The 16,839-nt window shown below is 35.0% G+C and overlaps 2 protein-coding genes across 2 annotated transcripts in view; both read left to right on the top strand.

Annotated features, from left to right (window-relative positions):
• Positions 1 to 124, top strand: part of LOC127454702 (potassium channel subfamily K member 16-like) — a 117,136-nt gene extending 117,012 nt beyond the window's left edge. The window contains exon 4 of the mRNA XM_051722070.1: positions 117 to 124. Coding sequence (XP_051578030.1) covers positions 117 to 124 — 8 coding nt within the window. The remainder of the gene's footprint in view (positions 1 to 116) is intronic.
• Positions 125 to 1,063: 939 nt separating this feature from the next.
• Positions 1,064 to 12,524, top strand: kcnk17 (potassium channel, subfamily K, member 17). The gene is made up of 5 exons (XM_051722454.1): positions 1,064 to 1,330; positions 1,856 to 1,970; positions 2,082 to 2,248; positions 2,419 to 2,587; positions 10,733 to 12,524. The coding sequence occupies exons 1-5, from the start codon at positions 1,097 to 1,099 to the stop codon at positions 10,951 to 10,953; spliced, it is 906 nt and encodes a 301-aa protein (XP_051578414.1). The 5' UTR covers positions 1,064 to 1,096; the 3' UTR covers positions 10,954 to 12,524.
• Positions 12,525 to 16,839: the final 4,315 nt, after the last annotated feature.

The raw sequence follows: 16,839 nt of genomic DNA, 5'->3' as shown, positions 1-16,839 counted from the left end.
ACTGTCTTTGGAGTCCTGACATATTGCCCAGTATTAAGGAATATTAAGAATTGTTTGTGAATTGCATAATTTCAGGAAACTTTCTGTCATATGTACATGTATTTTGATTTTGGTAGGCTGGTAGGAAGCAAGTCAGTGCAAATTTAGAAATGTAAATACATTTTATGTAAAGTGATTTTGACTGAATCTGATTTAAAGTCAAATAAATTATATTTGTATAGCAATTTTTCACAATATGTTTTGTGTCAAAGCAATTTTACAAACAAAAGTGCCTCAGTACCCCTGGAGAGCAAGCCAAAGTCTTCTAAACACTTCTAAACCAAGTTCTGGTGAGCTCTCTAAATAATATGCATATTCATTTATGTGATCATTTACAAATTATAATTTGGATAGTTTGCTATATCAGATATTAAAATACATAACACTTCATCTAGTTTGTCTACACATATGTTGTTATGTTTATCCTAACTTTTATTTAAAAAATCCATATTCAAATACACATTCAAATGAATATAAATCAAAACTATATCTATTTCTCTATTTAGTGATAAATGCATAACTGAAATCAGGAGCATTGGTTCAGAGATTTGAAAAAAGCAATTATTAAGTTTTGTGAATCCATGTGGTGTATGCGTGTCTGTGTGTACTAGGCCTAAAAAAAACATTACTGTGATCAATTGTTGTTGAGACATACTAGACATCCAAATGGCTTTCCACTTATTGCTGTGTGCTTAGGTCAGCTTGGATTTTAGGTTTGGAAAATCTTTGGAACAATTGATCAAGAAAATACCCTTTAACTGGAGAAGTTCAATTAGTTTCGATGATTCCATGAATGGTAGAACTAATACTCAAGATGAAAATGTCATTAGCAGAGAGTACTGAATACCATCTAACAATTACAACCTCTTCTGTTAACTTGTGTCTTCTGCACCCCTTCAATCAGCATTTGCATGCCTGGTCATAAGCTCTAATACTGGCGTTCATTACACGAGGGGGTGATTTGCCTGCCACACAAACAGGGTATATCCACACCCAACAGCATCAACCTGCATTTGCAGTGGCAGAAAGGCAGACAGGCCGAGTGAACAAAGGCAAAATGCTGCCTGTGTTTTCGGGGAAGTTATGCCATTGCCTTAGCATAGCTCGGTTACCTTCTATCCTGTTTCTTGGAGTTATTTATGTAGCATATGTCCTTATCGGAGGGCTGGTCTTCTGGAAGCTGGAAGGATGGAATGTGTTGCAGCAGATTGATCAACTGAAGGATAAGAGAATGAAACTGCTCGTGAGGTACCCTTGTTTGGGTCAGAGTGGCCTCCGAGAACTGGCAGAGGTATGACTGGATATTGAAACTATAAATTGCCTAACTAAATGGTGCAAGCACATTGTTTTAACATTGTGCTTGTTTTATCCAAACTTTTTAAAAGGACATGTTCATCAGCAATGACAAACTGCTCTTGCATAATTGATTTACATAACCACAGAAATCGACACAGGAAAATACAGCGAAGTAGTGTTTGGACAACTTGTTACAGTCTAAGCAAAAGGCTCTTTTGATTTAAATATATATATATATTTTTTCGGTTTCAAATAGTTTTTTAAAACATCTTTGTGGATTTCAATTAGCATACAATGCATAGGACAATCACTATGTGTATTATGCATGACTTTACATTTGTTATTTAATGTCCTTACTTAGAAACTTCTCTTTGTTACGTACATTTACCGTTGACTGCTTCTCTGTGGTTTGTTATTAAGATTATGTACATGGTTATTTAAACAAATCACTCTCCCTTTGCAATGAATTCTGTCGTGTATCACTACTAAGTACTCGTTACTTGTCATCACTGTCCCAAAGATGATTAAATCTGCTTCCATAAGTGGACTGAGTCCAGACAGCAATGACACCGCTGATGGCTTCTGGAAATTTACCAGCTCATCTGTGTTTGCGGCTACAGTAGTCACAACTATTGGTGAGATGAGAAGATGAATACCTTGAACTTGACATTCCAGAATAATCTGGTTTATTCTGTGACATCTATTAAAATGGATAAATATTACACAATGTTTTCATCTTTCTCCAGGCTATGGGAATATAATTCCACTCACAACTGCTGGTCAGATATTTTGTGTGTTTTATGCTCTTTTTGGGATTCCCCTGAATGTGGTGATCTTAAACAGGGTTGGAAAGTACATGTTGGCCATTGAGAGGAATTTTTGCAACTTTCTTGAGAAAAAGATTGATCGAGGGGTGAGAATTTAACTAATTCTTAATTGGTAATCATTACAGAGGCAAAGGTGGTTTGTAAGTAAAAAAAAAAAAAAAAAACTTCAATGATTGTGTTTGGCAATTAGAAGAGACATGAACATGCTTTACATCAGGCCCATATGCTGTGTCCATGACTACAATCTTTTCCACAGAAATGTGTGCGGATATCCATCCACAGTTTATCATTTGTGACATCAGCATTCCTGTACTTTGTGGTTCCTATGCTGCTCTTTCAACAGTACGAGGGATGGACTTACTCGGAAGCAATTTACTACTGTTTCATTACACTCAGCACCATTGGATTTGGGGACTACGTTGCAGGTAGATAACCCGACACGCAAAAGCAAAAACATGCACAGACATTCTCCACACTCATCGTACCGCTTGATAACATACAAATAGCTTCTGACATCATTGGTAGTACATGCTTATGTAGTCACACCATCCATGTGCAGCTATTCCTTAAATATACAGTACTGTGCAAAAGTCTTAAGCACATAAGATGTTTCACAAAAGCATTTGTCTTAAGATGGTTATTTATATCTTCAGCTTTAGTGTGTCAATAGGAAATATAAATGTTAGACTCCCAGACATTACTTTTGCAAATAGAAAAGATTAGAATAGAAGAACAGGGAGCTCTGCAACAGATAGCAAGCCCCCCACAGAGCCCCCCACTTAACATCGTGTCAGTCTGAGATTACATAAAGAGAAAGAAGCAATTGAGCCTAAATAGATAGAAGAACTGTGGCGAATTCTCCAAGAAGCTTGGAACATCCTATCTGCCAACAACCAAGAAAAACTGTGTCCAAGTGTACCTAGGAGAAATGGTGCTGTTTTAAAGGAAAAGGTGGTCACACCGAATAATGATTTAGCTTTTTTATGTTTACTGGACTTTGTATGACATTAAGTGATAAATGAAAACTATTTATGTCATCATTTTTGAAGACATCCTCATTATGTAACATTTTTCACAAGTGCCTAAAACTTTTGCACAGTACTGTGTGTGTGTGTGTGTATATATATATATATATATATATATATATATACTGTATTTATTTATACCACACGTCTGTTGAATCCTTGATTCTGATTGGTTGATGGACGTTCTAATGTGTGCAATTATTTTTTAAGTAAATGCGCGGCTATGAAGTTGTTCCAGGTCTTGACCGCATAACAGTTCCATATCACTTTGCCAAATTAAGTTATTTCAAAAAGCCCTACAGGCTACTACAACAAAATAACCAATTCAAACAAAGACATTGATTAAGTACATCAGACAAGAATGACAAACTATGTCTATAATATCCTAAATTTATTTCAATTTCTATTGAAAAGCGTCCGTGGGCTCCCTCTCTTTCACTCTCTCTTTCGCTCTCATCTCACACACACACATTGAGACTCAAGTCGCGACCAACAAATAGAGCCGCTCCCTGCGACTTGATCAATACAACAGTTTCTATTATCCGAAAATAACTTTTAATATGTGAAACCTTTTCATTGTATTTCACCCTAATCAGCCTCACATAGCTACAGTGGAAAGCACCACGCTAACCCTCCCCCTCTCTTTCGCCCTCACACAAACACACTCGGGAGCAAAGACAGTACACCCCCACGACTCACTGGGATTGTAAACAATTGTTTAGTAATAGAAAAGCTGTACAAGAATGGCGACACTCGCTACTGCTGAGACTTACACTTTGGCTATTTGAAGCGATGTTATTCCTGACAAGTGCCACAGGTAATTCCACACACAATCTCTCTCAGTTTCTCTCTTTTTCTCACACACACACACACAACCTTGTTACTCCAATGCCGAAAAGAAGCGCATCCTCCGTTGCTAGTTCTAAAGTGACGTTTTCGAACTAGCAACAAGGGTCATTTTTAGCCCTGGAGTCAGAAAGTGAAATCACAGTCCGTTTTTTAGTTTTAAACACAAATGATACACAGATTCATTACAACCATGCACCATTCACAAGTGAATTAAATTGCTTTCTAAATTCCTGAATTTCCTAAATTTCTCAGTTTGAGTGAGCAAATAGGATGAAGAATTATAAGAATTTAAAATTTAGGAAGTGGAATTTAAATGGAACGAAATTCAAAGAAAAAATATATTGGCTAACTGCTATAAGAATAGTTTGTAATATTATATTTCATTGACATTTTCAGCATAAAGTTCTGTACCTATAACCACGTTATCGTACACACAACATATTTTACATTAGATGATAAATAATAAATAATATGAATAACCAATGCTCGAAATGCCATCTATGGAAATTTATATTTAATAAATATATGTACATTTTATTATATAAATGTTGGGAAAACAATTAATTTCCCAAAGAATGTACCCCACAGTCTTCGAAATGGAGGCAAATATCAATATATAATAAATAGAATAAAAAAGGTGGTTGTCAATTGAGTAATTTTATTATTTAATTAATTACATTGAGCCGATTAATTAATCGAATAAGCTGCATATTAATATTTATATAAAGAAAAATAATATTTTTAGCTATAATCTGCAGTCATGTTTTTCATCTAACTGCACAACGAAGAATTTAAGACATTAAAGACATTACAGTTTAATTTTCTGTTACAGCATAATTTTCTGTAAAGCTGCTTTGAAACGTGTGTTGTGAAAAGCACTATAGAAATTAAAATTACTTGACTTGAGAAATGCCCCGAAATAAAGATAATTTAGTATATAATTTTTTTTAACAATAATTAATATAATAATAATCGATATCATAATGCAAATAATTCAAATACATTACATCATATACATATATTATGGCAGCAGACAAGTAAAGCATTTAGACAATACAAAAAGTGGCTTTGAAAGTAAAAATAATGTTTGTTTTATTTCCATATCATTAAATATAACCCTCTTATTGGCCTTATTCCATCTGCGCTATTTTTAATTGTTGATCTATGTACTCATGCGTGAAATGGACGCTTTTGGATTGTCTCACTTTTGTTGCTTTGCATCTCAATGGTTTTCATCATCTCATCTTTAGTCATGAGCACTGTGTTTTTTTTTTTAAGATGCTGTGCCAAGTTAACAGGTGTCACACTAGCCAATTCTTCCAGTGATTTTCAGGTGTGAGCTTAATTTACATAATCAGCGATCAGTAGGTGAGAGACAAAGTGCACATTATGACCGATTTATACTTCTGCGTCGAACCTATACTGTAGGCTATGCGTAGCTAAGGCGGTTACAGCGTAGCCTACACAACAGCTGTGATTGGTCTGCTTTAACCAGACATGATCCTCCAGAATAACAAAAAAATTAGTTGAAATCAGACAAGGTTTTTAAAGGGATAGTTCCACCCTGGATTTCTTTCTTCAGCAAAACACATTTGAAGAAAAATAGAAAAAAATCCTTTAAAGGTCCTTAAAATCCAAGTGGATGGTGATCTGACCTTTGAAGCTCCAAAAATCGCATACAGTCAGCATAAACGTCATCCACATGACTCCACTGGTTAAATTAAGGTCTCGTAAAGCTAAACAATCTCTTTTGCCATGAAAAAGATCAATTTTTGTTACTTTTTAACTATAAATCATCACTTCCGGTCAGCAGCATTATGCGCATTCACAAGAGGGCAGAGTTCACGCATGGTATAATTTAACATGCTATGAACTCGTTTTTAATTTTACAATAATTTAATAAATACTTTTGAATCAACGAATGACATTGCTTTTGTTTATTTATGAAATGTATAATTATTTCAGAAATTAAGACATTTTCTCTCAATACACTAGCATTTTGACTGTGTACTCACAGAATGACGCAAACATGCCAACACAGAACTATAAATGCAAAGCACCATTGGCCACAACACAGAGACTATGTCGTAGGTTCAACACAGAAGTAGAAAGCGGGCCTAGAAGACTGCCAGCAGGGCGTCGTTAATCACTTGACTGTCGGGACTCCCTGCTGAGTTAGGGAGCTTAACACACTAGGGAAAGCTCTGATAGAGCGTTTAACGCATGGGAATGCGAAAGATCCATTCGGAAGGCGTGTACCACAGAGGGTAGAGGTGGTCATGGATAGAAATGTATAGAAATAGCTTTTTAACAATGTACCAATAAACGTTGCAACTCTTCTTCAGATTCTCTCTCCACAATAAATATCTTTTTAGCCTGACAAAGAAAGGTAATAAAGGACTTGAAATGAATGAACTGCATGCATGAGTTTCTATTTTTGGGGGCGTGATTAATTGCGTACATTTTTTAAAGTGTTATTTTTATATAATAAATTGTACCAAATTAACGTTAAATCGTTAGCGTAAATCGACAGCGCTAGTTAAAATTTCAGTGTCAATATTTATTTTTATGAAGTTCCCGAAAACAATGTGGAGGACATTTTTGGCAATTTATGGCAAAATTAAAAACTATGTTAATAAATTAAATTAAACTATTTTAAATGTTAACTGTTTTGACAGTATTTAAAGTAAATCTATGAAGGTAAAATAGTGCCTAAATGATTTGCAAGCACAGTATAAGATTTTGTAAAAGTGTAAATGAACTTGTGGAAATACAAGTGTGATAGAAAAATGTGTATGCGCAGAGTAAGATTTGTGAAAGCGCAAATCAAATTGCAAGTGTAAAATAAATTGCATGTGCACGGAAGATTTTGTAAAAGTCTAAATCAAGTTGTGTTCAAATGTTTGTTCCTGGTTGCTGTTCATTATTTTAATTATATTTACTTTTAATTATCATTGGCAAGGCATTTTGATGAATAGATGGAATTAGCTGGTATCATAGAACTCATGCTAGAAAACAAATTAATAAAGGAAGCCATATAAAATGAAACTCTCTGAAAAGATAGATAAATAGAGTTTACTTTTCTTTTCTAGAATTAGTTATATGATACCAGCAAGTTCCATCCATCCATCCACCCATTTGCCATGCCAATGATAATACAAAGTAATTAAAATATAATTAAAATAATGAACAGCAACAAGAAGAAACATTTGAAAACCAGATTGAGAATCATATTTACATAAATAAACGGTTTCAGCTCAACTTTACTCTCACAATAAAATAACGTGTATGTATTAATATTTAAATTGAATATTTAAGAGAGGAGAGATACCTAATTTTATACATTGTACGTATTTACAGAGTGGACTGTCTAGAGTGGAAATACACAGATAGGTGGAATCGGCCTCATAACTGCATAATGGTTTTCTCTGGTTTTCTGTTGAAGTCTTGTGGAGATCAACACACTTGTCCTTTAAATTCATAATTTTAATATTTATCTTGATTTATTATTTTACTTTATCAGAATCAGAATCAGAATGAGCTTTATTGCCAAGTATGCTTACACATACAAGGAATTTGTCTTGTTGACTGGAGCTTCCAGAGTACAACCATACAAAAACAATACACAGCAGCAAGACATAGATAATAATAAAAAATAAAAAATAAAAAATAATTATACACATACGTACAGACACACACATACATACATACACACATACACATGGGTAGTGCAAATCTAATACAATCTGTTATGTACAGTGTAAATACAAATCTGTTATGTACAGTGCAAATGTTTTTTTGGTTTTTTTTTCAGAGGAATGAAATGTTAGAAGAGGTTTGATGTGTTGGATAAATATAAGAAAGACTAAACTGTGTATTGCACATAGTTATTGCTCAATGGGGCAATTTAACTGTTCAATTGAACTGTTTTATGTTAAGATATAAGACTTTTAAAACATGTAGTAACTGTGAGCACCAGCCATTAAAAGCATTATCCTGCTATAGGTTTGCAAAAAGACATTATGTTTAGTTAAGTATGCATTAATGTTCAGTTATTTCAATGATTCATAATTTAATGGCAGAATTTTTTTTTATATACCTGTATATACAGTTTTGCTCAAAAGTTTGCATAACCTGGCAGAAATTGTGAAATTTTGGCATTGATTTTGAAAATATGACTGATCATGCAAAAAAACTTTATATAAGGATAGTGATCATATGAAGCCATTTATTAACACATAGTTGTTTGGCTCCTTTTTAAATCATAATGATAACAGAAATCACCCAAATGGCCCTGATCAAAAGTTTACATTCCCTTGAATGTTTGGCCTTGTTACAGACACACAAGATGACACACACAGGTTTAAATGGCAATTAAAGTTTAATTTCCCACACCTGTGGCTTTTTAAATTGCAATTAGTGTCTGTGTATAAATAGTCAATGAGTTTGTTAGCTCTCACATGGATGCACTGAGCAGGCTAGATACTGAGCCGTGGGGAGCAGAAAAAAACTGTCAAAAGATCTGCGTAACAAGGTAATGGAACTTTATAAAGATGGAAAAGGATATAAAAAGCTATCCAAAGCCTTGAAAATGCCAGTCAGTACTGTTCAATCACTTATTAAGAAGTGGAAAATTCAGGGATCTCTTGATACCAAGCCAAGGTCAGGTAGACCAAGAAAGATTTCAGCCACAATTGCCAGAAGAATTGTTCGGGATACAAAGAAAAACCCACAGGCAACCTCATGAGAAATACAAGCTGCTCTGGAAAAAGACGGTGTGGTTGTTTCAAGGAGCACAATACTTGTTGACACCTCTCCAAACATAGCGCTTATGGTTGTGACCATAAAGCTCTATTTTGGTCTCGCACTCCAAATTACAGTGTGCCAGAGGCTGTGAGGCGTGTCAAGGTGTTGTCGGGCATATTGTAACCGGGCTTTTTTGTGGCATTGGCTTCTTTCTGGCAACTCGACCATGCAGCTCATTTTTGTTCAAGTATTGTCATATTGTGCTCCTTGAAACAACCATACCGTCTTTTTCCAGAGCAGCTTGTATTTCTCCTGAGGTTACCTGTGGGATTTCATTGTATTCCGAACAATTCTTCTGGCAGTTGTGGCTGAAATCTTAATTGCAATTTAAAAAGTCACAGGTGTGGGAAATTAACCTTTAATTGCCATTTAAACCTGTGTGTGTCACCTTGTGTGTCTGTAACAAGGCCAAACATTCAAGGGTATGTAAACTTTTGATCAGGGCCATTTGGGTGATTTTGTTATCATTATGAATTAAAAAGGAGCCAAACGACTATGTGATAACAACTGGCTACATATGATCACTATCCTTAAATAAAAGACAGTTTTTTTTTTTTTGCATGATCAGTCATATTTTCTAAATCAATGCCAAAATTTCACAATTTCTGTCAGGGTATGCAAACTTTTGAGCACAACTGTATATATGTTAACTATCTGTTAATGTGGTAACACCTGACTCATTACTTAAGGGTTACCAAAATTATTAAAAAAGACCTCCAGCAATATCTAACATGCCGAAGTTAATAATTTGTAATGAACAGAAGAGATATCCCAAGGAATACACAGGTAGGGCACATACTGTACATCCCTATATTTTTGTAAGGTAAGCTGACTACGATACTCTACCAGACACTGTAGCCTTGATTTAGCAATCTGAATGCACGTGAGGTGCATGTTTCTCTGAAGATGCATTTCATGATCTTGTTCACAATAAAAACATAATCATTCACATTTTAGACACGTAAATGTTCTGATTAGTAGTAATGCATAGTTATTTTAAATGAGCCATATTTAATTAATAGTTCTCAATGAGGCAAATCAAATTCAGTAATTGTTGATTACCTCAGTCATCAGTTCACTATTAATTACTGATTAGTTAATCGTGTTTCCATATTAGTTAATAGTAGTAACTAAAATGTTAATGTAGTACTACTCTTTTGTCCTGCATTAATTCCTGCATAATTACCTATTAATGATGAACCATTATTATAAAGTGTTACCCTCTTTTCAGTGAGAAATTTGTGCCGAAAGTGTGAGCAAAAGGGAAGATGGAACAGTGTATATAGGATTATTACTTGGAAATTATTTCTGCCACAAACACAAGTAATTTACACATTTGCAGAAGTTTATTTTACACATACAGACTGATTCTATGTGGTCAATCCTCTTTTCTGTCCGTGACACCCTTTCTTTGCTTGCATATCGCTTATTGTAGGTTTGCAATGTTTTTGGCCATGTTTAGGCGCAAAAACATTGCCAAAAGTGTAAGCACGAAAAAAAGTACATCAGAAGAATACAGACCACATTTACTTTGTGTTAATATGAAATTGCATATTATGCAAAGCATTAAATTATTGTAAATATTTTTTTTCTTATGCTTGCAACTTGATTTACACCTTTACAAAACCTTCTGTGCGCACGCAAAACAAATTTCGCTTGCAATTTGATTTACGCATTCACAAATCTCACTCTGTGCATGCAAATCATTTAGGCACTATTTTACCTTCATATAAATCCCTCTTCCTGTCATTTTAATTCAAATATAAATTCTGCATCCTGGCAAATTCAATTTACATTACAACTCATGAACTGAAAGGGAGCCAATTATTAAATTCTGAATTTTGCTTAACCCTGATCACAACATCTCTACACCTTTGTTGCTCCTGCCAGATCACAACCCAGCAATACACTACCCAGAGTGGTACAGTTATCTGATGGCAGCCTGGATATTCTTTGGCATGGCGTGGCTCGCTCTACTCATCAATCACTCCATTGATTTACTGGAGAGTTTTAATGCTTACATGAGAGGAAGACAAGGCGGAGACCAACAAATGCATGTGGATGAGGTCAAAGGTCAGCCGGAAAAAGGACTAAAGGGAGAGGGAACATGAGCTTTGAATTTAACAGCAGTACGGAAAACACCAGGTTACTGTATCTACTGTATAAACACAGTTCTACTTATCATTATGTAATATGTGGTTAGTTAATATTAATTATTAAAGTAATACATAAATGTTTAAAATATTCTTTAAAGGTTAACAGTAAATTTGATTTAATTGTTTTCAAATTGTTCATAGTTTCTTCTAAAAAGAATGTGCTAACTGTTTTGGGCAGCCAAGAGCACATCACTTAGTCTAAAGTATATACTATAGATAAAACTACGATTACATTTGAAATCACCTTTCTGAATGGCACTGCTGGGTTTAAAATCTGTTCTAAAGTTTTCTATTACTCTTTTTGTACTTGCCTTTTCATTGACAATGACAGTTACTGTCATCACACCACACACCAACATATATTACTTTTTGCTGTATGAAATCAGTTTGTTCAATACATTTTCCTTAATGTAAGAGGTGGTCATTGTAGGCCTCTAAGATTCACAATAGCGAGAGAATGAATGTTTATATATTCTATAACATTGAAAATATTACATATTTTTTCAGATCTTTCTTAAAGGGATAGTTCACCCAAAAAAGATAATTCTCCCATCATTCACTCACTGTTATGCTGTCTCAAACTTGTATTAATTTCTTTCTTCTGGGGAACAAAAATGAAGATTTTTATATGATGTTTATATGATGTGTTTTTGTCCATTCAAATGTAAGTCAATGGGGTCCAAAACTTTCCAGCTCCAAAAAGGACATAAAGGCAGCATAAAGGAAATCTCCTTTTTCATTATAACTGTGTGTATATCATATATCTTTGATTTGGATGAACTATCCCTTTAATCTATATTAATGCAACTATATTAAACTTACAGTTTTTAATAATAATAAGATAATTTGTGGTGTCCAATCTGTGAAAGTTTTACAGAAATTAATAGTACTTTTGAGAAATATCATTAAAATTATGTACACTCTCATGAGAAACTATAGTTTTATTTTGGAGCAGGTTGCCCCCTCAAGTGCCCCACCATGTTGAGATCACATGACCAGCCCTGTAATGATCAAGTTAATAGTACTACTACTACTACTACTACTAATAATAATAAATATGTTATAAAATAACAACACTGAGTGTGCCAGTGCTAAAGGTGCTAAAACATATACAGTAAGTATCATCTAAACAAAGCAAGAAAACTGAACAATATAAGAACAAACAGAACCTTACTAAAAACACAACATAAGTCCAAAGCATAGTCCAAAATGATGGCACCAGTACAAACAGAATGAGTGGAATGGAAAAATAAAACAAGCAGTGCCTGCTGTGACAAATTGTGATGATCCGCAGCTCCCACGTCACAGAGCAAGAACAAAAACAAGGACATCAAACACAGAGCGCGGAAAGAGAATTAATCCACATAAAAAAACATAGAATATATGGGGGGACACTACCTGAATGTTGACTCTAGCCTGAATATATGTCAGTCAAGTTTTAGTGTGGACTAAATTATTCTTATTTAAAAGATTTTTGAACTAGGTGTTAGAAATCAGCATACAAAACCACTGCTAGAGAAAACACACATTTGTGTAATTGAAATTTTGAAATGTACAACTTTTTCAAAACAGTTTCTGAGATATAGGCCTTTTCGCATCTTCCCGTGTGACAACTAGCCCTGGTTTCCCCAAATAATGGCAGAAACATAGGACGAAAGGAGAAACAAACAACAGCGATTAAAGATGACATTACGTAGAACATGGATGTCAAACTCATTTTATGTTGTGGGCCAGATTGGACTAAATGGCACCTTATGCAGGCCTGAATTGTTTTTTTGTTGTTGTTAAACCTTGATGTACCCATGGAGAAAGCATGCACAGACCATGTTCTGAGTCGGTTAATTCTTTTCAGTGAAATACACAAGCAGTTTGCAATTCACTCTGAATCATTTGGACGGCTCCCAAACGGACCGACTCATTTGCAGGGATGTGATTTTTCCGTATTAATTCGGAATTCAGTTTTTTCCAACCTAACAATATGACCCACATGAATTGTGTAAATCTGTAAAAAAAAATAAAGAGGGGGACGGGGGTGTTAAGATCCCATTGGGAGTTAATTTCTTATAGAGAATACCCTGCCCTGTGCATTATCGATAAGCACTTGACACCCAATAGCTACATTTCCACTATTGGGTCAAATGTAGGTATGCTAGTACGTGCCAGGGCCAATTGTGTTCCCACTGTTACTTCAGAGGCTTCATCATACCTCCTCGGATCCAACGGCCAAGCGCCTCTGGCCCACCAATTACCCTTTGGCCAAAGAAGGCCAACTGGGGATTGAGAAAGGCGGAGTTTTACTGAGTCAGGACTCACTTTCCACCAAAGATCAAAATAAGCAAACAGACGGCAGCTTCAGTTCCACCATGTCCATTTTGAGGGCCAGCTAGTCTCCAAAGGCTGATACATCAGCTTGAGCTTCCCTCTTGCTTGTGAAATGGGCGGGTTTTGTGATGGTTGCCGATGGTGGGAACGCAGGTCAATTTTGGTCTTGCGGCTCGAGGTCCGAGTATATTGGCTCGCACTGGCCCGATAGTGGAAACGTGGCTAATGACACCCAAACAAGCATCATTCAGCCTTCCCTTGGATGGCCCCACTGCTGCTTCTGCATGTGTGAGGCTAAGGCAGCTGATTTTTACCATCTGAATTACCTTTATTCAGGTAATTCAGGTTTAATTGAATTATTCCAGAGAAATATAAATGTATAATGGTTGAATATAAAACCGTTTTTTACCAGAGTTGCTGACAGATAAAAAAAAAAAATAATAATTAAAAAAGCAAATATATAGCTTTATTAAGGTTCAATTCCAGTATTATGGATGTGACATTTGCAGTAAAACATGAAATTTAACTTCACATGTAAAGATCGGGACATGATGGACATTAGTTTTTGGGAGACCACACAATATAAAAACTTTGTGAACTGAAATGCACAATCCAAAAATAATAATAGCCATGTAATGTAGAAGCATTGGCATTCCTAAGAACATGTTATGTTTAATTTCTATTTATTGTAATTTTCAAATAAATGGGGAAAAAGTGAGTTAGGAATGTGATAGTTGTGAAAGCATCATTTGCATGATGAGGGGTAAACCATCCAAAATTCTCTGAAACCTGCAGACTTTGACCTCTGAGACATCTGTAAGATATCCATCAAGGGAGCATTATGGATTGAATTATAGGAATATTCCAGGTTAAAAACCAAGTTTAGATCATTTGAAAGCATTGTGGCATAATGTTGATTACCACAAAAAAAATTTTTGACTCATCACTCCTTTTCCTTAAAGAATATCTGCATTACAGTGAGGCACTTACAGTGGAATTGAATGGGGCCAATGTTTAAACTTTTAAACATTCACTATTTAAAAAACGTATAGAAACAATATGTGTAAACATGATTAGCGTGATAAAATCACTTACTAACCTTTTCTGTGTAAAGACATCTAATTTTACAACTTTACTGACATGTCGATGTAACACAGCAAACCATAAAACACTAAAATGACTGTTAAAATTATGATTTAAACAACTTTACAGCTCAAACAATAGACATTATGCCACACATTCTTTGAGTAGACTGAGCTTAATTTGTATTGAACAAATATTCCTTTAAGATGAAATCACGATATGGCCTTGCTTGATTACTAAACCACAAAATGCTGCGTTTTAAAACAGTCTGCGTACTGCATTCACCGTTTCAGTCAGTGTTGCATGAGCAAGCGGCGCCCTCTAGCGGGTATCAGCCATTCAGCACTCCTCCACGGGAACACCAAGGAGAGTCCTCTTAAAGATGCACTCAGTAACTTTTGTCTTTGTGTCATCTTGGACTTACACTGACACTTAGCGGCTTGGATGCAGCATCATTTAAAATCAATAGTTTTCAGTTTCAGATGCCACTGTAGATATGTATTATTCACAGTCAGCCATGATTACTTTAATCAATGAATGAAAGTGTCAATAACAGAATGGTTACTGAGATTAAGCAAGTAGTATTTAGCTGGTCATGTGATTCTAATATGGCAGCCCACATGTACGGACCCTCTCCATGTAAAATAAAACAGCTTTTATAAGGTTACTGATATGACTGGAGTCTTCATTTTAATGTGAGTGGCCATGATTTCCAACATATATTGCAAAATTACTTTTAAAGTCCAACTTCTGCACTCTGTTTGGGTTGTTTTTGTGCTTATGTGTTTGTCAAGAATTAATTGAATGAAATATTTATAAACAAAAAATGTCACATGCCTGCATTTGGAGCGGGTTCTTATTACTTAAAATCGTAATGTTATACTTTACAACAGTGATTCTCAACTGATTTTGCTCCAGATTTAATATTGAATAAAAATGGTGACCTAACACACTTCCAGAATTGGTACAAAAGAAAACAAATAGGTCTTTAAAATAAAAATATCATGAATTGCATAAGTCTTCTCCCTAAGAAGTCGATAAGCCTATTTATTCTACTTATGAGTGATTATGTGTTTAGTTCAATTTTATTATTTATATTTAGCTTAGTTGTTGTTGTTTTATTGTTTTTTGTTTTTTCATTCTCTCTACTGCCCAATCAAAACTAACCTGTGACCCTTTTCTTTTCCGCAACTTACCAGTTGAGAACCACTGCTTTAAAACACAGACCAAACAAAGCACTGGATGAAGTGGATATTTACATACAATCCATAAAAACAAAACCTGCAACACATGCATTCAATCGTTTGCCAGCGATGAAGAAGGTTTTCATGTGCAGCTTGAAAATAATGTCTTTACTGCAGGCAAAGACATTATCCAAACAAATGAATATCAAAAAACTAGTACACAAATTTATAAAGTACCAGAAAGTACCATCGCATTACCATTTTTGTTTTGGACATTGTATATTCGATGGTACCCTATATACAATGGTATAGGGGTGTAACGATCCATCGATCTGGATCGATGCATCAATCCAATGACCAATGATCCAGTGTTATCGATACAACGTGTAAATATCGATATAGACATTTTTTAAGATGTACCTTTTTAAGATGTACCATGTAAGCCACGTCCGTACGCATTTCCGTACCTTATTACATTCATTTGACTTTATGAGCGCTAAATATGCTTTTCATGTGGGACACGGATGTGCGCGGGGTCTGTGAAGCTAAATTGTACTCTGCTATCTGTGCGGCGTGCGTAGGCGTCAACCGGGTCACTCCTTAAAATGTGAGCTCTCGTGACAAACGCAGAGAGGCTCACACGCGCGATTAATTCAGGCTTCCATCAATATCGTTGCGCATGCGACCCATTTGAATTTTGCATGAGAATTTGCTATTTTAAAGTACCATGGAGAAGTTCAACCATGTGAAACATCTTGACAACGCCGACATTCTGAACAGCAGAACATCTACACATCAACACCCTTACTAACATTTATCCCAGTTAACTGTATAAGAATTTTTCATTACAACTGTGGAAGTTGTAGCCAAGAAAACCATGGATAGCATGGATAGTTGGAAACAAATCGTAGGCATGTAAGTACTTCGAATTGGAAACTGAAATATAAGCTGTAATCAAACGATTGATGATCACTTGTGTGTGACATTATTTTTTATATTATTTATCTATTTAATTTTTTTCAACATATGAAGTACCTTATTTTGTTGTGGATGTCACAATGTGTATACAGAGGGCTGAATAAAATAATACAATTATATTTTGGTTGCATTTGAGGGCAAAAATATAATAAAAAATGTAATTGATTGTGTAAAATAGGCACAAAATATCGGAATATCGATTGCAGGCCCCTGAATCAAATCATATTGCGGCAGACTTTGAAGTATCGACAAATATCAGATCGCAAGCCTGGAG

This window comes from Myxocyprinus asiaticus, chromosome 17 (assembly GCF_019703515.2).
Source record: "Myxocyprinus asiaticus isolate MX2 ecotype Aquarium Trade chromosome 17, UBuf_Myxa_2, whole genome shotgun sequence".
Taxonomy (NCBI): domain Eukaryota; kingdom Metazoa; phylum Chordata; class Actinopteri; order Cypriniformes; family Catostomidae; genus Myxocyprinus; species Myxocyprinus asiaticus.
Note: the sequence above shows the minus strand (reverse complement) of the source record. Positions and strands in the feature narration are given on the sequence as shown.